Source organism: Jaculus jaculus, chromosome 5 (assembly GCF_020740685.1).
Source record: "Jaculus jaculus isolate mJacJac1 chromosome 5, mJacJac1.mat.Y.cur, whole genome shotgun sequence".
Lineage (NCBI taxonomy): Eukaryota > Metazoa > Chordata > Mammalia > Rodentia > Dipodidae > Jaculus > Jaculus jaculus.
This window is the reverse complement of record NC_059106.1, coordinates 174730822-174757843: the sequence shown is the minus strand read 5'-3', so window position 1 is coordinate 174757843 and position 27022 is coordinate 174730822. Positions and strand designations below refer to the sequence as shown.

General features: G+C 45.6%; 1 protein-coding gene across 4 annotated transcripts; it reads left to right on the top strand.

Annotated features, from left to right (window-relative positions):
* Window positions 1–7270: 7270 nt before the first annotated feature.
* Nrbp1 (nuclear receptor binding protein 1) lies at window positions 7271–26954 on the top strand. 4 transcript variants are annotated; one of them, XM_045149884.1, is made up of 19 exons: window positions 7271–7379; window positions 12082–12311; window positions 12478–12600; window positions 12789–12890; window positions 14065–14154; window positions 14347–14387; window positions 14754–14848; window positions 15302–15325; window positions 16293–16376; window positions 16944–17002; window positions 17133–17231; window positions 24909–25041; window positions 25264–25369; window positions 25457–25507; window positions 25600–25735; window positions 25893–25946; window positions 26013–26076; window positions 26267–26322; window positions 26409–26954. In XM_045149884.1, the coding sequence occupies exons 2-19, from the start codon at window positions 12102–12104 to the stop codon at window positions 26511–26513; spliced, it is 1632 nt and encodes a 543-aa protein (XP_045005819.1). In that variant the 5' UTR covers window positions 7271–7379; window positions 12082–12101; the 3' UTR covers window positions 26514–26954. The 4 variants fall into 4 exon arrangements, with proteins under 4 accessions (XP_045005819.1, XP_045005820.1, XP_045005818.1 ...); XM_045149885.1 differs by lacking the exon at window positions 7271–7379 and adding an exon at window positions 8015–8300; XM_045149883.1 differs by lacking the exon at window positions 7271–7379 and adding an exon at window positions 8327–8345.
* Window positions 26955–27022: the final 68 nt, after the last annotated feature.

The window sequence follows — 27022 nt, the reverse complement described above, 5'->3', positions numbered from 1 at the left end:
TGAGTCATCCCAAGGTCACTGCCATTTGAAAAGAGAAACTTCTCTAACCAAAAGTGAGAGTAGCATTAATATATGGGCATGAACATTAAGAGAAGTGTTTATTGGGCAATTTGATGAGCACAGTATATACGTTTAGTCAGATACCAGCAGACATTACACCCCTAGGGCTCACGACTACCCCTGTTGTAGGTTTTCAGTATCAGGGATGTATTCTCTCCCATGGGACAGGCCTCCAATCACCATAACAGGCGTGCCACTATCGCACCCATTGGCTCATTTGACCTGGCTGGCCAAATTCAAGGCTTGCAGTGTCCACTGTTATCTTCACTGGTGATTTTGGTCTCTCCCACTGAACTGCATGTAGCACAGGTAGGATTTATTGTTTTTTTTTTGTTTTTTTTTTTCTGAAGTAGGGTCTCTAGCCCAGGCTAACCTTCAACTCCCTCTGTAGTTCCAGCCTGGCTTCGAACTCACAGCAATTCTACATCAGCTTCCTGAGTGCTGGGATTAAAGGTGTGGGACACCACTCCTGGCACACCTTTATGGTTTTACTTTCTTTTACTTTTTATTTATTTTTATTTTTATTTTTTTTTGTTTTTCGAGTTAGGGTCTCACTCTGGCTCAGGCTGACCTGGAATTCACTATGTAGTCTCAGGGTGGCCTCGAACTCTCGGCGATCCTCCTACCTCTGCCTCCCGAGTGCTGGGATTAAAGACGTGCGCCACCACGCCCGGCTCTTCTTTTTATTTTTTATTAACATTTTCCATGATTATTAAAAAATCCCATGGTAATACCCTCCCTCCCTCCCCCCACTTTCCCCTTTGAAATTCCATTTTCTTTTTTTTTTTTAATTTTTATTAGCATTTTCCATGATTATAAAAAAAATCCCATGGTAATTCCCTCCCTCCCCCCCCCACCACTTTCCCCTTTGAAATTCCATTGTCCATCATATTACCTCCCCATCACAATCATTGTACTTACATATATACAATATCAACCTATTAAGTACCCTTCTCCCTTCCTTTCCCTTCCCTTTATGTCTCCTTTTTAACTTACTGGCCTCTGTACTAAGTATTTTCCTTCTCACTCAGAAGCCCAATCATCTGTAGCTAGTATCCACATATGAGAGAGAACATGTGGTGCTTGGCTTTCTGGGCCTGGGTTACCTCACTTAGTATAATCCTTTTCAGATCCATCCATTTTTCTGCAAATTTTGTAACTTCATTTTTCTTTACATTGTATAAATATGCCACATCTTCATTATCCACTCATCAGTTGAGGGACATCTAGGCTGGTTCCATTTCCCAGCTACTATAAAATGAGCAGCAATAAACATGGTTGAGCACATACTTCTAAGGAAATGAGATGAGTCCTTAGGATATATGCCTAGGAGTGCTATAGCTGGGTCACATGGTAGATCAATCTTTAGCTGTTTTAGGAACCTCCACCCTGATTTCCACAATGGCTGGACCAGATTGCATTCCCACCAGCAGTGTAGAAGGGTTCTTCTTTTTCCACATCCCTGCCAACATTTATGATCATTTGTTTTCATGATGGTGGCCAATCTGACAGGAGTGAGATGGGGTTTTACTTTCTTAGAGGCCAGATAGTTGAAGCCTGACTACCTTGCTTAAAATCCCCATATAAAGCCAGAAGCACAAAGTGGCACATGTGTCTGGAGTTTGTTTGCAGTGGCAGGAGGCCCTGGTGGACCCATATTCACTTTCTTTGTGTCTCCCTCTATCTCTATCTCTCTCAAATAAATAAATAAAATAATTAAAACATAAAATATTAAAAAATAAAATATCAGGAGAAAATGCATGTAATACACCTACACTATCAAACATCATAGCTTAGCAACACAACATGAGGTAAATAGCCATTTGTCTGCCCTTGTGACCACATGGCTCTTTGAGAGAGATGACTCACCAGTGCCACCAGCACCCCAAGTATTGTGCAGCATATTGCCAATTTGAGAAAAGATAAAACTCACACTGAAAGTAATGATGCAGCTTAAATCTGAAACAGGATCATGTTTTGAATACTTCTTTCCAGCTTGTCCACTGTTTTGAAGGCTTAAAGTTGGTCCCTTACAGACAAAAGTAGATCACTAGGACCATACCTTTGAAAATTATAACCACCCCAGCACTGTGTTTATTTGTGTGTATGTGTATATGTATGTATGTATGTATGTATGTATGTGTGTGTGTGTGTGTGTGTGTGTGTGTGTATATATATAATATTTTTTTGTTTCTTTGAGATAGCTAAGGCTGTCCTGGAATTCACTGTGTAGTCTCAGGGTGGCCTCGAACTCACAGCAATCCACCTACCTCTGCCTCTCGAGTGCTGGGATTAAAGGCGTGAGCTACCACGCCCAGCCTTACACAACCCTTTCTTAAGTTGCTTCTGTCAAACATTCTGTCATAGCCAGGACAAAATAAATACAAATTATGTATAGGGCACAGTAATGCAGGTGTATAATCCCAGCACTTGGGAAGTGGAAGCAGGCAGGTGGTTCAAAGGCAGCCTCACTATATAACAAGTTAGGGCTAGTCTGGATCACATGAGACTATGTCTCAGAAAAACAAGCTAATGGGGCCGGGGATGGTGGCGCATGCCTTTAATCCCAGCACTCAGGAGGCAGAGGTAGGAGGATTGCCGTGAGTTTAAGGCCACCCTGAGACTACACAGTGAATTCCAGGTCAGCCTGAGCTAGAATGAGACCCTACCTCGAAAAACAAAAAAACCAAAAAACAAAAAACAAACAAAACAAAAAAAAAAAACAAGCTAATGGGCTGGGGAGATGGTTTAGCGGTTAACGGTGATTGCTTGCAAAGCCTAAGGACGTGGGTTTGATTCCCCAGAACCCATGTAAAGCCAGATGCACAAAGTGGCACATGAGTCTGGAGTTCCTTTACAATAGCTAGAGGCCCTGGCATGCCCATTCTCTCTTCTCTCTCTCTCTCTCTCTCTTTCTAAATAAATAAATAAACAAATAGGGCTGGAGAGATGGCTCACTGGTTAAGGCACTTGCCTGAAAAGCCTAATGACCTGAATTTAATTCCTTAGTACCCATGTAAAGCCAAATACACATGATACATGAATCTGGAGTTTGTTTGCAGCAGCTTAAGGCCCTGCCTGCCCATTCTCTCTCTTTCTCTCTTCTATCTCTCTCTGCTTCCAAATAAATTAGTAAAATATTAAAAAAAAAAAACAAGCTAAAATAAAGAATAAGCAAAACAAAGAAACCCAAAATATAATTCCTTCTGAATTTGACTCACTGATTTGGCAAACCTATATGTAAACAAGTAAATGGGACAATCGGATGTACATACCTTTGTTCTTATGTTTATCAAGAAGTATAACTTTTTTTCTATATATACAGATACCTTTTCAAATGAACTCTGTGAGGACTAGAACTTTGTGTTACTCATTTGTTACCCTATTGTCCTCCAAGCCAACTACCACATAGCCAGCCCTAAATAAATATTTAATAAAATGGAATTTTGCTTTTTAAAATATTTTTTGAAATTAGTTACTTGCAAAGAGAGAGATGAGAGAGAATGAATAGGTACACCAGGGTCTTTAGCCGCTGCAAACAAACTCCAGATACATGTGCCACTTTGTGAATCTGGCTTTATGTGGGTATTGGGAAATCAAACTCAGGTCATTATGCTATATAGACAAACTCCTTAAACACTGGGCCATCTCTCCAGCCCTGTTTTTTTTTTTAATATTATTAAATTTTATTTTATTTTATGTATTTTTTTTTTTTTTTGAGGTAGGGTTTCACTCTAGCCCAGCCTGACCTGAAATTCACTACAGAGTCTCAGGGTGGCCTCCAACTCATGGCAATCCTCCTACCTCTGTCTCCTGAGTGCTGGGATTAAAGGTGTATGCCACCATGCCCAGTTCTTTTTAAAATTTTTACTTATTTATTTGCAAGCAGAGAGAGTGAGATAGAGTGAAGAGAGACAGAGAGAGAATGGACACACCACTGCAAACGAACTACCCCTTGTGCATCTGGCTTACACGGGTCCTGGGGAATCGAACCTGGGTCCTTTGGCTTTGTAGGCAAATGCCTTAACTGTTAAGCCATCTCTCCAGCCTTCAATTTATTTTATTTATGAGAAAGTGAGAAAGAATGAATATGGTCATGCCAGGGCTTTCAGCTGCTGCAAATGAACTCCAGATGCATGAGCTGCCTTTTGCATCTGGCTTATGTGGGTCCTAGGGAATCAAACCTGGGTCCTTTGGCTTTGCAGGCAAATGCCTTAACTGTTAAAAAGCTATCTTCCTTTGGGTGTTTCTTAGAAATTAACTCAATTCCTTCTGACAGACCTTATTGAAATACAGCTAGGGCCTGGAGAGATGGTTCAGTGGCTAAAGGCACTTGTTTGCAAAGCCTGACAGCTTGAATTTAATTTCCCACTACCCACATAAAGCCAGATGCAGCATGGTGCATCCATCTAGAGTTTGCAGTGGGGGGAAGGCATTGTCTTGCCCATAGTTACTCTCTCTAACTTTTTCTCTTTGTCTTTCTCAACTAAATAAAACAATTTTTAAATATTTTGTTTATTTTTTAAATTTTTGTTTATTTTTTATTTATTTCTTTATTTGAGAGAGACAGATAGAGGAAGAGGCAGATGGAGAGAAAGGGCGTGCCAGGGCCTCCAGCCACTGCAAATGAACTCCAGAGCTGTGCGCTCCCTTGTGCATCTGGCTAACATGGGTCCTGGGGAATCGAACCTCAGTCCTTTGGCTTTGCAGACAAATGCCTTAACCGGTAAGCCATCTCTCCAGCCTAATAAAAAATATTTTTTAAAAAGAAGCTAGGCATGGTGGCACACACCTTTAATCCCAGCAGTCAAAGCAGAGGTAGGAGGATCGTCATAAATTCAAGGCTAGCTTGAGACTACATGGTGAATTCCAAGTCAGTCTTAGCTAGAGTGAGACCCTACCTTGAAAAAAAAAAAAAAAAAAAAGATCTACCATGTGATCTAGCTGTCCCACTTCAGGATATATATCAGGGGAGATGAATTCATCATACCAAACAGATGCCTGCTGCCCATATTTAGTACTGCACTATTCACAATAGCTAAGATGTGGAATCAGCTTGTTGGTAGTGCCATGAACAAATGAATGGATAAATAAGATATGCTATATATACACAATAGAATAGGATCTTGGGAAGGCATGGAAGCACACACCTGTACTTGTAGTACTTGGGAGGCAGAGGTAAGATGATCAGGAGTTCAAGGTCCTCCTCAGCTACACAGAGTTTCAGGTCAGCCTGGGACCACAGAGTGAGTTCTAGGTCAGCCTGAGCAAGAGTGAGAACCTATTAAAACAAAAAAAGTTGGTGAAGACATGTATGTGGAAAAAACAAAGCTGGACTGGGCATGGTGGCACACACCTTTAATCCCAGCACTTGGGAGGCAGAGGTAGAAGGATCGATGTGAGTTCAAGGCCACCCTCAGACTACATAATGAATTCCAGTTCAGCCTGAGCTAGAGTGAGGAGACCCTACGTTGGGGAAAAAACAACCCCCCCCCAAAAAAGACTGTGTTAGTTTTAACCATTGTATGCTGTACACATGTGTGGAAATGTATGTATAATACAATTAACATTAATTAAAATAAAAAAATTAGCAGGGCATGATGGTTCACCCCTGTAATTCCAGCACTCGGTAGGCAGAGGTAGGAGGATCATAGTGAGTTTGAGGCCAGCCTGGGACTACCAAATGAATTCCAGGTCATCCTGGGGTAGAGTGAGACCTACCTTGAACAAAACCCAAAAATAAATAAAAAACGAGCCAGGTATGATGGTGTATACCTTTAGTTCCGGCACTTGGGAGGCTCAGGTAGGAGGATCACCTAAGTTGCATACTAGCATGGGGCTATGGAGTATGTTCTTGGTCAGCCTGAGCTAGAATGGGATCCTGCCTCAACAACAATAAAAAATTTGTTTGCGGTGATAGTCAATGTTATCTTGAAGTTTGTAGTGTGTATGTGTGCATTCATAGATGGTGATTAGAAACCCATTAATGTGTATATATATGTACATATTTAAAATATTTTATTTTTATTTGACAGAAAAATGGAGAGAGAGAGAGAATGGGTCCACCAGGGCATCCAACCACTGCAAACAAACTACAGATGCATGTGCCACCTTGTACATTTGGCTTACATGGGTCCTTTGACTTTGCAGGAAAACACTTTAACTGCTAAGCCTTCTCTCCAGCAATCTATCTATCTATTTTTGGTTTTTCGAGGTAGGGTCTCAGTCTAGCTCAGGCTGACCTGGAATTCACTATGTAGTCTCAGGGTGGCCTCGATCTCCTGGCAATGCTCCTACCTCTGCCTCCTGAGTGCTGGGATTAAAGGCGTGCACCACCACACACAGCCCAAATATCTTTTTTTTTTTTTTAATTTTTTTAAAATTTATTTATTTGAGAGCGACAGACACAGAGAGAAAGACAGATAGAGGGAGAGAGAGAGAATGGGCGCGCCAGGGCTTCCAGCCTCTGCAAACGAACTCCAGATGCGTGCACCCCCTTGTGCATCTGGCTAACGTGGGACCTGGGGAACCGAGCCTTGAACCGGGGTCCTTAGGCTTCACAGGCAAGCGCTTAACCGCTGAGCCATCTCTCCAGCCCCCAAATATCTTTTTAAAGAAGAAACTTATGCCAAATTTCAGCATTGTAATTAATGCTACTGGTTCCTTTATTTATTTATTATATTATTTGTTTTTGTTTTACAAGGTAGGGTCTCACTCTCGCTCAGGCTAGCCTGGAATCCTTTTTTTTTTTTTTTTGCATTTGTCCACTATCATTGACTAATTTCGGTGAGTTCTCGTAAATAGTGCTCGGCAAAGCGGTTATTAATTTTCATGTGACAAAGCTTCCTGAAGAATCCCTGCCTTACGCACCGTCCATTCCAGTCAGGGTGGGTGGGTTCCTGCTTGGGCAGAGGCTCGTCTTTCGCTCCTTTTGTTTTTTCGGGGGGATTAGGTCTGACATGGCGCTGTCAGAAAGAGGGAGAAGGCCTCGCCTGCGTCCAGGAGAATCCCTCGGGGCATCTGGCCTGAGCGAAGGGGTGGACAGAGGGACCCCGCCGACGGACCGCGGCGCTAGGTGTGGGCCGGGCCTCACCAGGAGAGGAGCCGAGAGCCGCCCGCGGGCACCGCCCCCCGCGGCCGCGGCCAATGGAAACGTGGCGGCTGTGCGGCACCGCCCCTCGTTGGCCCGGCCGAGCGCCGCGAGGGCGGGGCCAGCAGTTCGGTTGCGCTGCGGAGCGCAGCTGTGAGGAGTCGCGGCGATCCGAGGCCCGGAGCCCGAGCCGGAGCCGGAGCACAGGCTACGGGCGCCAAGTCGGCAGGTGAGCGTCGGGGGAGTGAGGCCTGAGAGGGTGGGAGGACACGGAAGATCCACGCAGAGCCTTGGGACGGCGGGAGCGGCCGGCGGGTGCTGCGGGCGGCCCGGCTACCTCGGCCGTCAGGCCCGGCCGGGCCCGTGGCCACTGAGGGAGGGGCCGCCCCGGCCCCGGAGCGCCGCCTGCTCTCCCTCCCTCCCCGGCGTGCCGGCGGCGGCCCGGGACCTCGCGCGCGTTGGGAGGCCCGGGCGTTCTCTCGGAACTCCGGCCGCGAGAGGCGGGGCGGGCGGGGGCGGGGCGGCGGCGGCGGCCCTTGGCCCGCGGAAGGAAGCGCCGCGTCCGGGCCGGGCCTGCAGGCGGGGCTGGCGGCGCGGCGGGGGCGCGGGGCGTGGCCTGCCGGGCGGCCTGCGGGAGCCGAGGGCGGCCTCTGCTGAGGTGGCCGCCCGCCCGCGGTGCGCGTCAGCAGCCGCAGGCTTGCACATCGCGACCTGTGGGAGTGAGAGACGGAGCTCGCTTTGTTCTTCCCGGAAGATTCCGCGCACCTCGGAGGCCACCTGGGGTTTGCTGGGGGCGGTGGGGGTCAGGCCAGCCGAGCGGCCGGCGGCCGGCGGCCGGGAGCTGTGGCGGAGGTGACACGCCGGGGCTTGTCACCCACTAATAACGAAAGCTGGGAGAGGAGCTCTGCACGAAGTGGACGTACTGTGCCCCTCAGGGTCGCTGGAGGCGGCGAGGAGGACGCCCTGTGGATGTGAATGAGCCTTTGTAACTGTGACCCCTAGTGAGGGCCCGGCCTCCCAGCCCGGAGGCCGCACCTCGGAGTCGCTGGTTCAGCAGTTGCCAGAGGCTGGAGGGAATTGCCTGCACTCTCCTTGCCCTCTGGAGAGCCAGCGGAAGGACAGGTTCCTGGGCAGCTCTCTCCGACTCATGGTTTGGCTTCTCTTGTGCTCTGTGAAGTTACTGTCTGTGCCCTTGGTGAGGAAGTTATAGATCCCATAGGCTACAGCTTCCTATTTTGAAATTCCACTGACATCTTTTGTCATCTAGCGGGAAATTTCACGCAGTGGTTAACATTTGAGACGCGTTCAGTGAATATAGCTGTTCCAGAAAATCGATGATACAGATTTTGTTATTTTTTTTTCTTAGTTATTTTTCAGATGAAGAGGAAGAGTAATGATACCAACTTTGCTGGTAAAACATGCAGATACTGTAATAGCTTTCTTGACTGGCTGAGTTGAGTTTCTAGGAAAAATAAGGACTTGGAAATTAATATGAGGAAAAACTTACCAAAACTGTTTTTCTATAAGTTTTTTTTGCTCAATTTACTAGAATGTTGTCTAATAAAAAGTCTCCTGATTCTGTTAGAGCAATGTAGGTTGGGAGAGAGATAGGTAGAAGGTGGCATCCAGGAGTTGTAAGGTCACACTGGTTTTGGTTACAGGCTTCTAGCATGCTGAACTGACTTAATGTCCAGGATACCACTTTCATACTAGACAGTAATCTTTTGAGCCGAAGCATGTACAGGTTGTAATTCCTTCACAGTCAACATTCAGTTAATTGCCCTACCAGTTAACTTTTCTTTCTTTCTCTCTCTCTTTTTTTTTTAAAGAATATTTTATTTTTCTTTATTTATTTGACAGAGGGAGAGAGAGAAAGAGAGAATGGGTGGGTCAGGGTCTCCAGCCATTGCAAATGAACTCCGGATGCATACGCCCCCTTGGGCATCTGGCTAACGTGGGTCCTGGAGAATCAAACCTGGGTCTTTTGGCTTTTTAGGCAAACACCTTAACTGCTAAGCCATCCCTCCAGCCCTGTTTTTCTCTTTTTAAGAAGTATTTATTGCCAGGCATGGTGGTGCATCCCTTTAATCCCAGCACTTGGGAGGCAGAGGTAGGAGGATAGCTATGAGTTTGAGGCCACCCTGAGACTACATAGTTAATTCCAGGTCATTCTGAGCCAGAGTGAGACCATACCTCACAAAGCAAAACAGAAAAGTATTTATTTACTTATTTTTTGAGAAATTTTCATTATTTATATTGAGAGAGAGAGAGAAAATGGGTGCACAGGGCCTTTAGCCACTGTACACAAACTCCAGACGCATGCACCCCTTTGTACATATGTGTGACATAGTGTGCTTGTATCACTATGCGTCTGGCTAATGGGACCTAGAGATTCAAACATGAGTTCTTAGGCTTCACAGGCAAGCACCTTAATAACTACTAAGCTATCTCTCCAGCCCTACCTTTTTCTACCTTTTTTTTTTTTTTTGAGAGAGAGAGAATGAGAATTGGCGCCCCAAGGCCTCCATCCACTGCAATCAAACTCCAGATGTGTGCGCCAACTTGTGTCCATGCCCCAACCTTACACATGTGTGTTGTGTGCCTGGGTTATGGGTTGGTCCTTAGGCTTCCCAGGCAAGTTTCTTAACCACTAAGCCATTTCTTCAGGCCCTTATTTATAAGGTGTGTGCCACCATGCTCCGCTAGGTTTTTTTTTAATTTTTATTTGAGAAAGAGGGGGTGGGGCGGGGAGAATGGGCACACCAGGGATTCTAGCCACTGCAAACAAACTCCAGATGCATGTGCCATTTTGTGCAGCTGGCTTATGTGGGACCTGGAGAATTAAACCTGGGTCCTTAGGCTTCACAGGCAAGCACTTTACAGCCAAGATACCTCTTATCTCTCTCCTTTTTTTTTTTTTTTCAAGGTAAGGTTTCACTCTAGCCCAGGCTGACCTGGAATTCACTATGGAGTCTCAGGGTGGCCTAGAACTCATGGCAATCCTCCTACCTCTGCCTCCCGAGTGCTGGGATTAAAGGCATGCGCCACCACGCCCGGTTTATCTCCTATCTCTTTATTGTTATTTACTTATTTTGTGTGAGAGAGAAGCCAATAGAAGAGAGAATAAGCACACCAGGGTCTCTAGCCATTGCAAACAAATTCTGGAAGCATGCGCCACCTCTTGCATCTGGCTTACATGAGTACTTGGGAATTGAACCTCAGTCCTTAGGCTTCATATGCAAGTGCTTTAACTGCTAAGCCATCTCTTTAGCCCTTTTTTCTTTATTTTTATTTACTTGCACACATGTATGTGTGTGTATGTATGGCATGCCAGAGCCTCTTGTCATTGCAACTGAATGCCAAATACATGCACCACTTTTTGTGTCTGGTCTCATGTGGGTATTGGGGAATTGAACCTAGGCTGACAGGCCAATAGGCTTTGCAAGCAAGTGCCTTTAACCACTGAGCCATATCCCCAGCCCTTCATTTATCTTTTTCTTTTATTTCCTTTTTTTTCCAGGTAGGGTTTCACTCTAGTCCAGACTGACCTAGAATTTACTATGTAGTCTTAGGTTGGCTTCAAACTCATTGTGATTCTCCTACCTCAGCCTCTTGAGTGCTGGGATTAAAGGCGTGCACCACCATGCCTGGCTCTCATTTATCTTTGTCTTCAGGTAATCATGCCCCTGTAGAAATGTTATATTGCATAATTCTCTTTCTCCTAAAAAAGCTATAACTTGAGTTATATGTGCCTGAAAGAAATACCTATATCAGGGACTGGAGAGATTGCTTAGCAGTTAAGGCGTTTGCCAGTAAAGCCAAAGGACCCAGGGTCGATTGCCCAGTATCTTTATAGAGCCAGATGTACAAAGTAGTGTATGCATCTGGAGTTCATTTGCAGTGGCAAGAGGCCCTGGCACACCCATTCTCATTCTCTTATTCATTCCTCATCTCTGTCTGTCTCTCTCTCTCTGTTTGCAAATAAATACAAATACTTAAAAAAAAAAATGCCCTTGCTACACTCACATCCCAAGGAAGGTGATGAAGTCATCTCTGTCAGTCATCTGGCCCAAAGGTATGCCTCATCATGGCTAGTTTAGGCTCATTCTATGAGTAGGGGGATGGATATGAGAGCCATGGTTGGTTCTAGTGGTATAAATTACTTGAACATTTCAGCTAGGTAAGTTGGCTGAGAATGGTCTGGTTCACAGGGCTGGCTCAGTGGAACATTTTGGAATCTAGAGTCATCTGTTCTGAATAGTACCTATGTAGCCTAGTTCTTTATTTTGGTTTTTCGAGGTAGGATCTCACTATAGCTCAGGCTGACCTGGAATTCACTCTGTAGTTTTAGGATGGCCTCAACCTCACGGCAATCCTCCTACTTCTGCCTCCCGAGTGGTAGGATTGAAGGTATGGGCTACCATGCCTGGCTTATAGCCTAGTTGTTGATTACATTGAAAATAGGGACACATTGCTGGGCGTGGTGGTGCACGCCTTTAATCCCAGCACTCGGGAGGCAGAGGTAGTAGGATCGCCATGAGTTCAAGGCCACCCTGAGACTACAGAGTTAATTCCAGATCAGCCTGGACCAGAGTGAGATGCTACCTCGGAAAAAAAAAAGAAAAAGAAAATAAATGGACACATGGAGATTCAAAGGGAAGGGAAGTCTGTTGCATGAGTTTTTTCTGAGAAGGAATGGGGATTGAACCTTGTGTTCTGTACTTCCGGGTGTGCTTTAGCTAAAATACCTTTCTCCAGAATTAGGAGAGTAATTCAATGTTTCAGTATTTAGGAGTAATTCTGATTTTGGATTTAAAGGGAGCATACTTCCATTGTGTTATTTCCTTTGAGTCTGTAGATGAAGTTAAGATTATTAAATATATATAGATTTATTTTGACCTTCTCCTTCTGTTTTTGCCCAACTAATGAAGGCCTGAGTGGTCATTCCAGCATGTCGGAAGGGGAGTCCCAGACAGTACTCAGCAGTGGCTCAGACCCAAAGGTAGAATCCTCATCTTCTGCTCCTGGCCTGACTTCAGTGTCACCTCCTGTGACCTCTACAACCTCAGCTGCTGCCCCAGAGGAAGAAGAAGAAAGTGAAGATGAGTCAGAGATCTTGGAAGAGTCACCCTGTGGGCGCTGGCAGAAGAGGAGAGAAGAGGTAAGGTAATGGTTGTGTTGTTTTTGGAAGAGTAAATTGCAACATGTGAGAACTGGAGGAACATACAAGACTTCAATAGGTTGGAGACTGAAAGAAAATGATCATAGGGAATATTAAAGTGGAGGGCTTGTGAAATAACCTTAATTCCAAATGAATTGCCTTTCAGGTGAATCAGCGGAATGTACCAGGTATTGACAGTGCATACCTGGCCATGGATACAGAGGAGGGTGTGGAGGTTGTGTGGAATGAGGTGCAGTTCTCTGAACGCAAGAACTATAAGCTGCAAGAGGTAGGTCATGGTGAAAGGATACCTGGGGGCATTAGAGCATCACTGTTTAAAGAAGAATTGGTGTTGAGAAAGTAAAACTAATAGAATTTATTGGAGTTGGATTATTTCTGGGGAGGGATAGGGAATGACTTTTGAGGATTATTATAATGATTTATGAACTTACTATCCCACTGTCTCCTTTGCTCTAGGAAAAGGTCCGTGCAGTATTTGATAATCTGATTCAGTTGGAACATCTCAACATTGTTAAGTTTCACAAGTATTGGGCTGATGTTAAGGAGAACAAGGCCAGGGTAAGATTTTTTTGTTTGTTTGTTTTATTTTTTGGTTTTTTGAGGTAGAGTCTCACTGTAGCTCAGGCTGACCTGGAATTCACTATGTAGTCTTAGGGTGGCCTTGACCTCATGGCAATCCTCCGACCTCTGCCTCCTGAGGGCTGTGATTAAAGGCATGCGCCACCACGCCCGGCTCTTATTTATTTTTTTATTTTTTGGTTTTTCGAGGTAGGGTCTCACTGTGGTCCAGGCTGACCTGGAATTAACTCTATAGTCTCAAGCTGGCTTCAAACTCTCTCTCTGCCAGTGGGCGCCCCAGGGCCTCCAGCCACTGAAACGAACTCCAGACACATGCACCCCCTTGTGCATCTGGCTTACGTGGTCCTGGAGAGTCGAACCGGATCCTTTGGCTTTGTAGATAAATGCCTTAACCACTAAACCATCTTTCTAGCCCCATGATTATTCATTTTATATTCAAGAGACTGAACCTGGGTCATCTGCTGTGGCATTGAGAGTAGCTTCAGCTGCCACTGGTACTTTTTTCTTTTTTTTTTTCTTTCTCTTTTTTTTTTTTTTTGCTGGTGTTGGGGGGGAAGGAATTGAGATAGGGTCTTGCTCTAGCCCAGGCTGACCTGGAATTCATTATGTAGTCTCAGGCTGGCCTCTAACTCATTAAGTCTAAAAAAAAGATGTTAAGAAAAATAAAGTTGAGCTGAGTGTGATGGAGCCATTAAAGTGCTATGCCTTTAGTCATGGCTCTTGTGAGGCTGAGGTACGACGATCATCATGAGTTTAAGGCCAGTCTGATTTCCAAATTAGCCTGGGCTCAAAAAAAAAATTAAATAAATAAAATAAGAAATAAATAAAATAAGAAAAGGAGGCTGGAGGGATGGTTTAGTGGTTAAGATCTTTGCCTGCAAAGCCAAAGGATCCCAGTTCGATTTTCCAGGACCCATGTAAGCCAGATGCACAAGGGGGCACATACATCTGGAGTTTGTTTACAGTGGCTGGAGACCCTGATGTGTCCATTCTCTCTGTCTCTCTCATTCTCTGCCCCTTTCTCTCAAGTAAATAAATAAAATATATTTAAAAAGATAATTTAAAGAAGAGGAAAGTTGGGAAAATATGCAGATTTGTTATGTCACCATGTAAGAGAGAATTTCTACTATAAAGCCTTAATTTGTTTCCCCAGGTAATTTTTATCACAGAATACATGTCATCTGGGAGTCTTAAGCAATTTCTCAAGAAGACTAAAAAGAACCATAAGACTATGAATGAAAAGGTATGAAGGGAAGGTAATCAAAAGACTATGAACGTAAAGATATTAAGGAAGGGAAGGTAATTAAAAGTTTTAGGCTGATTAAGGTGCATAAAAAGATTATGTTAATTATGAAGCTATTTAAGGAGAGATGGCAGGGACTAGTGGGCAGGTTAAAAGGGGATAACTGCTGACCATTGGACCAAATTGTTCTAGGCTTGGAAACGCTGGTGCACACAGATACTCTCTGCCCTAAGGTAAGTAGTACCTGGTTAGTTTATTTCCTATGTATTTCCTGATTTAGTTCCTCAAACAGATGCAGGGTACTGCTTTGCTTTTCTGTTCTGCCTTCCCCACTTTCTTTGAGTCATGTCAATAAGAATAGGCCCCTTATGAGTCTTGTGAAGGGTTCCTTGTAATAACCCAACCATGACACTATCTTTTGCCTCCTTTTCCTAGTGCTTATCCAGCTATTTAAACCATCAGGCATAATGGAAATTCAGGGTATGGGGATTATTATGATGATGACCAGCAGGAGATCTGGCCCTTGTTTCTCTTAACCCTTGGGTTCCCCCTGCCCTTAATTTCCCAGTGGCCCCTCTAACAGCCCAGTGCCCCCACAGCTACCTGCACTCCTGTGACCCCCCCATCATCCATGGGAACCTGACCTGTGACACCATCTTCATCCAGCACAACGGACTCATCAAGATTGGCTCTGGTGAGGGGAGGGAGAGATTCTGGGCAGGGGAGCCTCGGGATTCTGGGAACCATAAATCGTATGGGACAGCACAAAAGAAATTGTGAGATGTGGGCTGGTGATAAGACACAGGACATTGCTAGAGGTAATTCTTAGGGAAAGGCCAATTAGTGGAGAGGGGTAGGATATATAACTTTTTTGGAAGGAAATGGATTAATACAAAGAAATAGGAGGTTGGGAAAGGGCAAGAGATGGATATATAGCCTGATTAGAGCCTTTGGGGCCAAACCCTACCTGAGAGGTTCCAGGCTTTGCCTGCTGTGAATGTTTTCATTTGCTGTGTATCTGTGTGCAGTGACATTTCTGTGTGCTGTGTCTGTGTGTTACCATTTGTCTGGGGCTTGGCTGCTCCATTGCTCACAACTTTTCTCTGTTTTCCTCCCTCCCGCTTACGGGCTGCTCTGTTCCCTACAGTCTTTCATAGGATTTTTGCTAATGGTGAGAGCTCCCTCTGCCCCATCTGGGGCTCTGTTTGTGCTCCCATTGCTCCCTCTGCGGCTGCCCAGTGCATGCAGTCGTGGGAGCAAGACTGGTTCCCCTACCTCCTGTGCCTAATTATGCTTGCTTAGCTTTTGCCCTGCCAGCCCTCCACCTGCTTGTCCCTCCATAACTTGCTTGTTTCTTGTGGAGTTTGCCTGGCTGGCCATTTACCTCCTATTCATTTCCCCTCATCATGAGGTTGGTTCCCCAAATCACACTGTGCTCCTAGATTCTCTGTGACTTGTGTTGTTCATTATCAGAGTTAGTCTACCTCGGACCTGGCCTCCTTCAGCCCTGTATCAGGCAGTGTTGAGGAATAAGAGTTTAGACAAGGGTCTAAAAAGTTTTAGTGGATTAAAAGTGGAACTGATTGCAGGGCATTGGTTTTAATTCTGAGCTATTTTCTGAATTCCAGTCAGCAAGGATAGGAAAGGAGGAGAGCTCCTTGGTTATATATTAGTGCTGCTTTGCCTGTCTTCTCCCATTTCCAGAGGTCTCTAGTTGTCCCAGATTAGGAAGGGCTACCTGTGTTTTTATGTTAACTGCAATGTGGATGAATGAAATAAAACCTACATTTTCATGGGATCAGGGATTAGATGTACCTGAGGAAAGTGGAAGGTCACAAGTGAAAGTTTTTCCTTTGTGTTGGTTCTTGACCAGCCTGAAGCTCCCAGTGTGTCTGTTTTATATAGTGCAAAATATAGCCTTGTTACTTCTGAATTAGGGACCTTAGATGAGAAGCAGGATGAGAAAAGGGGAGGTAGCTGATAATCCTGTGTCATCTGCAGTTCAAGATGGGGACAGGATAGGTTTGTGCCTGTTGAGGATTAGAAAGGAAACTTCAGGAGAAATTTGGAGCCTCTCTGTAGAGTAAGACAATGCTTGAATGGTGGTAGTCAGATTGTGGGTATCTCCCTACTCCCAGTGGCTCCTGATACTATCAACAATCACGTGAAGACTTGTCGAGAAGAGCAAAAGAATCTACACTTCTTTGCACCGGAGTATGGAGGTGAGGAACCCTGGCTTCTCTGCCCCATCTTCAGGCCCTGTATTTTTTTGGGTAATATTTTCATGAGAGAGAGAGAATATGAATAAGAATGGGTGTGCCAGGGCCTTGGGCCACTGTACACAGACTCCAGACACCTGTGCCACTTTGTGTGTCTGTCTTTATATGGGTATTGGGAATTGAACCCAGGATGTCAGGTTTTATATGCATGTATCTTCAACCACTGAAGCCAGCTCTCCATCCCCATGCCCTTCTTTTTAAAGAATACATTTTTATAGACCGTCCCCCACCCCCCGAGAAATTGTATCCTTCTGTTTGCCCCCTCCCTGGCAGATCTTCTGTGATCATCCCCCACTTAGCAATCCCTGCCAGAGTCACCCTCTACCTTGCTTTTATTATAACCTGAGGTACAGAGGTAATACAATAGAAACTTCTAGTCCTTCTGTACTTGACATATGAGGAGGTTTTTTTTTTTTTAAGGCATGTCTGCAGCTCTTTGCTCCCAACTAATCTTCTTTATTAAGCCATCTCTCTCTCTCTCTCTCTCTCTCTTTGTTTTTTTTTTGGTAGAAGTCACTAATGTGACAACAGCAGTGGACATCTACTCCTTCGGCATGTGTGCACTAGAGGTGAGGAGACCCCAGGGTGGGGAAAAGAGAAAGCATGAAATTAGAACAAGGGGGAGGAAACAGGGAGAGTGACTAGAAGTGTTGGGGTTCTTAGGTTTTGTCTTTTCCACTGGATTCCTCCTCACTACAGATGGCAGTGCTGGAGATTCAGGGCAATGGAGAGTCCTCATATGTGCCACAGGAAGCCATCAGTAGTGCCATCCAGCTACTAGAAGACTCATTACAGAGGGTAAGGGTCTTCAGGATTTCTTCTTCCTTAACTAACTTTCAAATGACTTCAGGTTTATCTTTTTTTTTTTTCTTTAGGCAAGCCCAACAGACTGGCTTTTTTTTTCTTCTTTCTTTCTTTTAATGCAAGAGAGAGAATGGGAGGGGGGGAGGTGTGATGGCACATGCCTTTAATCCCAGCACTCCGGAGGCAGAGGTAGGAGGATTACCACGAGTTCGAGGCCATCCGGAGACTACATAGTGAATTCCAGGTCAGCCTGAGCTAGAGTGAAACCCTACCTTGGGGGGAAAAAAAGAGAGAGAGAAGAGAAAATTGTCATGCTAGGGCCTCCAGCCACTGTACTAGACTCCAGACACATTCGCCACCTTGTGTGCTTGCGCAACTTTGCACATTTGTATCACCTTGTGCATCTGGCTTATGTGTGAACATGAGTCGTTAGGCTTTGCAGGCAAACACCTTAACTAAGTCATCTCTGCAGCCCCTTCAGGTTTACCTTTATCTACTAGGAATATGCTTTCTTTCTCTTTTTTTTTTCCAATTTTTATTAACATTTTCCATGATTATAAAAAATATCCCATGTTACTACTCTCCCTCCCCCTTTCTCTTTTTTTAAAATTTTTTGTTCATTTATTTGAGAGTGACAGAGAGAGAGAGAAGGGAGAATGGTCCTGGGGAATCGAGCCTTGAACTGGGGTCCTTAGGTTTCACAGGCAAGCGCATAACCGCTGAGCCATCTCTCCAGCCCCTCTCTGTTTTTTAATGTTCTCTTTTTAAGAGCAAAACAAAAGAGGAGGAAATAAGCTGTAAAATTTCCTTAGGGGAAGTTTTTGTATGTAGGCACACAGGGTGGGGGATAAGCTGTGTAAGAATGACGTTAAAAGTTGTGTTCTAGCTGGGCATGGTGGTGTACGCCTTGAGTCCCAGCACTCTGGAGGCAGTGGTAGGCGGATCACCGAGTTCAAGACCACCCTGAGACTACATAGTTAATTCCAGGTCAGCCTGAGCTACAGTGAAACCCTATCTTGACAAACAAAAACAAACAAACAAAAGTTGTATTATGGGAAAAAAAAATATATATATAGGGGGCTGGAGAGATGGCTTAGTGGTTAAGGTGTGTTGCAGTCAGGTTTGTATTGCTGGCAGAAATCACCCAATCAAGAACAGCTTGTGGGAAAAAAAGTTTATTTTGGCTTACAGGCTCGAGGGGAAGCTCCACAATGGTAGGGGGAAATGATGGCATGAACAGAGAGTAGACATCACCCCCTGGCCCACATAAGGTGGACAACAGGAACAGGAGAGTGTGCCAAACACTGGCAAGAGGGAGCTGGCTATAACACCTATAAGCCCGCCCAAACAATGCACTGCCTCCACGAGGCATTAGTTCCCAAATCTCCATCAGCTGGGAACCTAGCGTTCAGAATACCTAAGTTTATAGGGGACACCTGAATCAAACTACTACAAGCTGCTTGCCTGTGAAGCCAAAGGACCCAGGTTCAATTCCCCAGTACCTATGTAAGCCAGATGCATAAGGGGCACATGCATCTGGAGTTTGTTTGCAGTAGCTAGAGGCCCTGGAGCACCCATTCTCTCTCTGTCTCCTCTCAATCTCTCTCTCTGCTTACAAATAAGTAAATAAAAATTACAGGGTTGGGCTGGAGAAATGGTTTAGCAGTTAAATGCCTGCCTGTGAAGTCTAAGGACCCTGGTTTGAGGCTCAATTCTCCAGGTCCCATGTAATCCAGATGCTCAAGGGGGCACATGCATGTGGAGTTCATTTGAAGTGGCTAGAGGCCCTTGTGCTCCCATTCTGTATCTGTCACGTTGTCGCTCTCAAATAAATAAATTAAAATAAATTAAAAAAATATAGGGCTGGAGAGATGGCTTAGTGGTTAAGGTGCTTGCCTGCAAAACCTTAAGAGCTCATGTTTAAATCTCCAGGTCCCATGTAGCCAGACACATAGTGACACAAGCAAAAGTGTTGCACGTGTGCACAAGGGGGCACATGTGTCTGGAGTTCCTTCACAGGCCTAAGGCTCTGGCACACCATTCTTTCTCTAAAAAGTTTGTTATGGGGCTCTTAGTGGTTAAAGGCAGTTGTTTGCATAGCCCACTGGCCCAAGTTCAATTCCCAAGCTACCTACATAAAGCCAGATGCAAAAAATGGCTTAAGTGGACTGGGGAGATGGTTTAGCAGTTAAAGGCGCTTACAAAGCTTGCTGGCCAGGGTTTGATTCCTTAGTATCCATGTAAAGCCAGATGCACAAAGTGGTGAGCACATGCATCTGGACTTTATTTGCTGCAGCAAAGGCCCTGGTATGCCCATACTCTCTTAACACACACACACACACACACACACGTAAAATTTAAAAAAAAGTGGCACAAGTGTCCTGTACTTCTTTGCAGCAAGAAGCCCCTGGCATATGTGATATACACATATGTAAATATGTGTAGTGGCCCATGCCTTTAATCTCAGCAATTGGAAAGCAGAGGTAAGAGTATTGCTGTGAGTTTGAGGTCAGCCTGGGCTACAGTAAGACTTTGCTTCAAAAAAATAAATAAAATGAAAGTGTGTTAGTTGAAGTATGTCCATATGGTGGTAAGCTGATTTGATGGTTAGTACAGTTATTTGCTACAATTTTTTTTTTTTTCGAGGTAAGGTCTCGCTCTCATTCAGGCTGACCTGGAATTAACTATGTAGTTGCAAGGTGGCGATCCTCCTATCTCTGCTGCCCATGTGCTAGGATTAAAGGCATGCGCCATGACGCCTGATTTACTGCACACTCTTGAGTTAACTCATTTTGACATTTTAGAGCAGAATTAATCAAGCCAGGCATTGAGGAACTTTTTTCTTCACACATGCCTGCATGTATGTGTGTATAGTCTGCAAGTGTGTGTGCCCTTGTGACACCCCACAAGCTTGCATGTGTGTGAGTAGTATACATGTGTATATGCACTGTGCCCTTGCGGCACCCACAAGCTCACCTGTGTGTGTGTGGGGGGGGTGGGGGTGGGGGTTGCTGGCCTGCAGAGGCCAGTGTGGAATGTCTTGTGAACCGCTCTTCTGTCTAGTCTTTTGATTATTTTGAGGCAAGGTTTCACTCTAGCCCAGACTGACCTGGAATGCACTATGTAGTTTCAGGGTGGCCTCAAACTCTTGATGATCCTGGTATTAAAGGTATGTGCCACCACCGCCCAACTGCTCCCTAGTCTTATTTTGAGCCAGAGCTTTCTTTTACTATTTATGGAGTTTGTGGGTCCTCCAGGACTGGGGCTACAGGCATGCATGGCCACACCCAGCTGTTTTACATGGTATCTAGAGATTTGAAATCAGGCCTGCATTGAACTGCTGAGCCCTCTCTCTCTCTCTCTCTCCCCCCCTTCCCCCCACTCCGTCTTTTTAATCTTTTTTTTTCTTTTTCTTTTTTTTTTTTTTGAGGTAGGGTCTTACTCTAGCTCAGGCTGACCTGGAATCATTCTGTAGTCTTAGGGTGGCCTTGAACTTACAGCGATCCTCCTACCTCTGCCTCCCTAGTGCTGGGATTAAGTGCCACAATGCCCAGCTTTTTATTTTATTTTTTTTTGATGCCCAGTTTTTTTATGTGTGTATGTATGCATGTGTGTGCAAGTGCACATGTGTGGGGATGTGGAAGCCAGAAAACAACGTTGGGTATCGTCCTCAGGAATGCTGTCTGTCTTCTTTGAAACCAGGTCTCTCATTGGCTTGGAGCTAACCAATTAGGATGTACTGTCTGACTGGCCAGCAAACCCCAAGGATCCTTCTGTCTCCATCTCCCCATTGCTGAGATTTACAAGGGTACTGGGGATTAAATGCAGGTCCTTATGCTAATGGGGCAAGCACAGAGGTCCCCAGGCCACATTTGGAATTAACATTATTCTCTTGAAGTACATGAGGTAAGATCTAAAGGATATAAGGATTATGAGTCAGGACTGGAGAGGTGGCTCAGCTGTTAAGGCACTTCCTTGTGAAGCCTAAGGACCCAGGTTTGTTTCCCCAGTACCCACATAAAGCAAATACACAAGGTGGTATGTGCATTTGAAGTTTGTTTGCAGTGGCTAGAGGCCCTGGTGTGCTCATTCTCTCTCTTTTTTTGGGAGTGGGGGGGATTGAGGTAGAGTCTTACTCTCTAGCTCAGGCTGACCTGGAATTCACTCTGTAGTCTCAGGGTAGCCTCGAACTCATAGTAATCCTCCTACCTCTGCCTCCACAGTGCTGGTATTAAAGGTGTGTGCCACCACGTCCCAGCTTCCATTCTTTCTCTTTATATGTAAATATATATATATATATGATTTTTTGAGGTAGGGTTTCACTCTAGCCCAGGCTGACCTGAAACTCACTATGTAGTCTCAGAGTGGCCTTGAACTCACAGCAATCCATTTAGCTCTGCCTCCCAAGTGCTGGGATTAAAGGTGTGTGCCACCACGCCTGGTTAGTAAAATATTTTAAAAAAGCAAATGAACGGGCTGGAGGGATGGCTTAGCGGTTAAGACGCTTGCCTGCAAAGCCAAAGGACCCAGGTTCAATTCTCCAGGACCCACGTAAGCCAGATGCACACGTCTGGTGTTGCTTTGCAGTGGCTGCAAAATTCCTAGCTATTGTGAGGTAGAGGAAGGAGGGCAGGGGTTAAATGTCATTCTCAGTTACATAGAGAGTTCAAAACCAGCCTGAGTTACATGAGACTTTATATCAAAAGGAAAATAAAGAACATTAGCTCATTAGAGAAGTATAATGGGACACAGGAGAGAAGGAGGTCTAGTGGAAGACTTGAGAATGATGGAAAAAAATTCTCATTCAATAAGTCTGGGACTAGAGAGATGGCTTATCTTAAGGTGCTTGCCTATGAAGCCTAAGGACCCAGGTTCAGTTTCCCAGTACCCACGTAAGCCAGATGCGCAGGGATGCACATGTATTTGGAGTTCGTTTGCAGCAGCTAGAGGCCCTGGTGACTGCCCATTCTCTCTCTGCTTCCAAATAAATAAATAAAAATATTAAAAGACAAAAAAAGGGCTGGAGAGATGGCGTAGTGATTAAGTGCTTGCCTGTGAAGCCTAAGGATCCCGGTTCGAGGCTCGGTTCCCCAGGTCCCACGTTAGCCAGATGCACAAGGGGGCGCACGCGTCTGGAGTTCGTTTGCAGAGGCTGGAAGCCCTGGCACGCCCATTCTCTCTCTCCCTCTATCTGCCTTTCTCCCTGTGTCTGTCGCTCTCAAATAAATAAAATTTTAAAAAAATATTAAAAAAAAAAGACCAAAAAAGTCTCAAGCTGGGTGCTAATGGCGCACACCTTTAATCCTAGCACTTGGGAGGCAGAGGTAGGATTGCCATGAGTTCCAGGCCACCCTGAGAATACAGAGTGAATTTCATGTCCTACATCTGAAAACAAAACATAAACAGTCTCTTAGCTGGTTGTGATGGCTCATTGGCTCATGCCTTCATCCCAGCACTCAGAAGGCAGAGGTAGGAGGATCTCTATGAGTTGAAGGCCAGCCTGGGCTAGAGACCCTACCTCAAAAAAAAAGAAAAAAAAAACAAGAAAAAAAAACACCAAAAACAACCAAAACTTAACAACAAATCTCTTTTTCACATTAGTGTGGGATATTCAAGTGAAAGATTGGGTATGTAACTTATGTTAGTTATTATCATGGGTCTTAGCAAAAGTCAACAAGGAGGTAGACTACATACAGGAAGCATGAGGAATTCAGTGAATTCACTGATTGAAGTAAAAAAAGAATTGTAATAATAGGCTTGGAAAATTAAAAAGATGGTGATGAATACTAAGCTCAAGAAGGGAAGAGTGTAAATTTGGCAAGGATCAAGGAAGGATTGAATGAATGGGCTAATAAAACAGATAAAAGCCGGGTATGGTGGCACATGCCTTTAATCCCAGCACTCAGAGGCAGAGGTAGGAGGATTGCCATGAGTTCAAGGCCACCCTGTGAGACTACATAGTGAGTTCCAGGTCATGCTGGGCTAGAGTGAGACTTTGCCTCAGAAAAACAAAGCAAAACGGATAAAAAAGGAGAGGAAATACAAACTTGAACAATAAAAGGTTGTGGTGTGAGAGTAGAAAAATAATCAAAACCAAAGTCATGCCCATATGGTGGCACATGCCTTTAATCCCAGTACTTAGGCAGAGGTAGGAGGATCACTGAGTTTGAAGTCAATCTGAGATAACATAGTGAGTTTCAGGTCAGCCTTGGTTAGAGTGAACCTACCTTGAAAAAAAAACCAAAAAGCCGGCGTGGTGGTGCATGCCTTTAATCCCAGCACTGGGAGGCAGAGGAAGGAGGATCACTGTGAGTTTGAGGCCTGGGCTAGAGTGAGACCCTACTTAGAAAAACCAAGAAAAACAAAAAAACAATAACAACAACAAAAAGAAACACACAAAAGCCAGGCATGATGGCTCATGCCTGTAATCCCATGAGGCTGAAGGAGAAAGACCATGGAGATATATATATTTATTTACTTGAGAGAGTGAGGCAGAGAAAGAATGGGCATGTCAGCGACTCCAGCCACTGCAAATAAACTCCAGACTCATGTGCCACCTTGTGCATCTGTCTTATGTGAGTACTGGGAAATTAAACCTGGGTCCTTAGGCTTCACAGGCAACTGCCTTAACCACTAAGCCATCTCTCCAGCCCCAATACTTATATTACATTTTTTAAAAAAATTTTTATTTATTTATTTGAGAGCAACAGACACAGAGAGAACGACAGATAGAGGGAGAGAGAGAGAATGGGCACGCCAGGGCTTCCAGCCTCTGCAAACGAACTCCAGACGCGTGCGCCCCCTTGTGCATCTGGCTAACGTGGGACCTGGGGAACCGAGCCTCGAACCAGGGTCCTTAGGCTTCACAAGCAAGCGCTTAACCGCTAAGCCATCTCTCCAGCCCTTACATATACATTTTAAATATTTTATTTATTTGCAAGCAGTGAGAGAGAGAACAAATGGGCACACCAGGGCCTCCAGCCACTACAGACAATCTTCAAATGTATGTGCCACCTTGTACATCTGGCTTTACATGGGTACTGGGTAATAAAATGCATGGTCTTTAGGGTTTGCAGGCAAGTGCCTTAACCTCTGAGCCATCTCTCTAGCCCGCTACTTTTTGTTTTTCGAGGTAGGTTATCGCTTTAGGCCAGGCTGACCTGGTAGTCTCAAAGTGGCCTCGAACTCTGCCTCCCAAGTGCTGGGATTAAAGGCCTGCACCACCACTCCCAGTTCCCAATACTTACATTTTTTTTTCCTAAAATTTTTAAAAAATATTTTACTTTATTTATTTATTTGAGAGTGACAGACAGAGAGAGAAAGAGGGGGAGTGAGAGAGAGAGAGAATGGGCGCGCCAGGGCCTCCAGCCACTGCAAACTCCAGACGCGTGCGCCCCCTTGTGCATCTGGCTAATGTGGGTCCTGGGGAGCCAAGCCTCGAACCGGGGTCCTTAGGCTTCACAGGCAAGCGCTTAACCACTAAGCCATCTCTCCAGCCCAATACTTATATTTTTGAACCCTTTCAGGAAATGTATCAATGTTTTTCTTTCCCCAACAAGTGCTGAGTTTCTAGTGTATACAAAACTTTTTGCCAAGTGCAGTGAAAGCTTTAAGTATGGACATATTTGGGGGTTTCCAAGATGCATGCTGTAGCTTCTCGCTGTCTTTTAGGAGTTCATTCAGAAGTGCCTGCAGTCTGAACCTGCTCGAAGACCAACAGCCCGAGAACTTCTGTTCCATCCAGCACTGTTTGAAGTGCCCTCACTTAAACTTCTTGCTGCCCATTGTATTGTGGGACACCAACGTGAGTCCCCGAGACAGACCCTGCTGTAGGAATCTTCTTGAAGTACTGGGGACTGAATCTGGCCCTTGCAATGCTAGGCGAGGATTACTAAGAAAATTTCTTCCAGTGGGGCCTTGTAACTTTCTCTTTTGTTCCCAAAGATATCCCCTAACCCTGTGCCTCCATGCCTTCTGTGACACTATTCTAGCTCTACATAACATCCCGCTTCATCATATCCTCCAGACATGATCCCAGAGAATGCCCTGGAAGAGATCACCAAAAACATGGATACCAGTGCTGTACTGGCAGAAATCCCTGCAAGACCAGGAAGAGAACCAGTTCAGACTTTGTGAGTAACTGCCTGAGAGGGTCTAAAAGGAATAGATTGGCTACCACTACCCCCAGACTAACATTTTCTTGTTTGTTTTTTCTCTAGGTACTCTCAGTCACCAGCTCTGGAGCTAGACAAATTCCTTGAAGATGTCAGGTGAGAGAATAAGAAGTCAGGCTTCCACAAGGAAGCAGGCCAGGTGTCCTGAGGCATTTCCAGAGCCCATGTAACCTATGTCATCTCTCCAGGAATGGGATCTACCCTCTGACAGCCTTTGGGTTGCCTCGGCCTCAGCAGCCACAACAGGAAGAGGTGACATCTCCTGTCGTGCCCCCTTCTGTCAAGACTCCAACACCTGAGCCAGCTGAGGTGGAGACCCGCAAGGTGGGGGCTGTGTGTTGTGAATGTATCTATGGTAATGGGGGGGCAGAGACATCTCAACTAAGTCTCCTTTTAGAGAATGCATTGTTAACCCCTGGCCACCATGATCTGAAAAGGCCACATGTTGGTGATTTTTACTGACTGGTCTCTTGTGTGCTAGGTGGTACTGATGCAGTGCAACATCGAATCAGTGGAGGAGGGAGTCAAGCACCATGTAAGGTTCAGGGCCAGGGCTGGGTGGGGAAGAGTATCTTCATTTTCTGACTGTCCTTTTTTCTAGCTGACACTTCTGCTGAAGCTGGAAGACAAACTGAACCGGCACCTGAGCTGTGACCTGATGCCAAGTGAGTGTCTTCTTTCCCTTGGAGGGTGGAGGTCCAGTGAGTCTTTCCCTTTGAGAGGGGACATGCTGGGGTAGGGAAAGTGACCAGGCAGTGACACAGACTCACACAGTATGCCAATTACTGGAATGGGTAGTCGAATAATTTGGATGTCCCTCTCCCACTGTACTCACCTCTCCTGTTTCTCTGTCAGATGAGAATATCCCCGAATTGGCTGCTGAGCTAGTGCAGCTGGGCTTCATTAGTGAGGTGAGCTGTCTGCCCTCTCGTCCTGGCTGCCTCCCTCCCTGCCTTCTCTTCTCTCCGACCCTGTCTCACTGACCTCCTCTCCCCAGGCTGACCAGAGTCGGCTAACTTCCCTGCTCGAGGAGACGCTGAACAAGTTCAACTTTGCCAGGAACAGCACCCTCAACTCAGCTGCTGTCACCGTCTCCTCCTAGAGCTCACTTGGGCCAGGCCCCTATCTGAGCTGTAGCTGTCCCTGGACGTGCTGCAGTCCTCTTGCACCCCTCCTCCCCCAGTCAGTATTACCCTGTGAAGCCCCTTTCCCCCTTACTATTCAGGAGGGTGCTGGGGCTCCCTGGTTGAGCATCATCCTGCCCCTGCCCCTCTCTTCCTCCCCTCTGCACTTTGTTTACTTGTTTTGCACAGACGTGGGCCTGGGCCTTCTCAGCAGCCGCCTTCTAGCCGGGGGAGTAGTAGCTGCCCTGCCAGCTCCCGCCCAGCCTGTGTGGACAGGAGGCCTGTGGGCCCGGGGAGCCGAGTTCTACAACCCCGCTGGGGCGGGCGGGCGGGAGAGCAAGGTGCTGCAGTGGTGGCCCGGAGGGGGCCATTGCATTCGCCTCAGTTGCTGCTGTAATAAAGTCTACTTTTTGCTAAGAGCGCCGCGTGTTTGCACTTCTTCCTCTGTCCGGGAAGGGGCGGGGCGAGGCGGCCAGGTGCAGCGCCC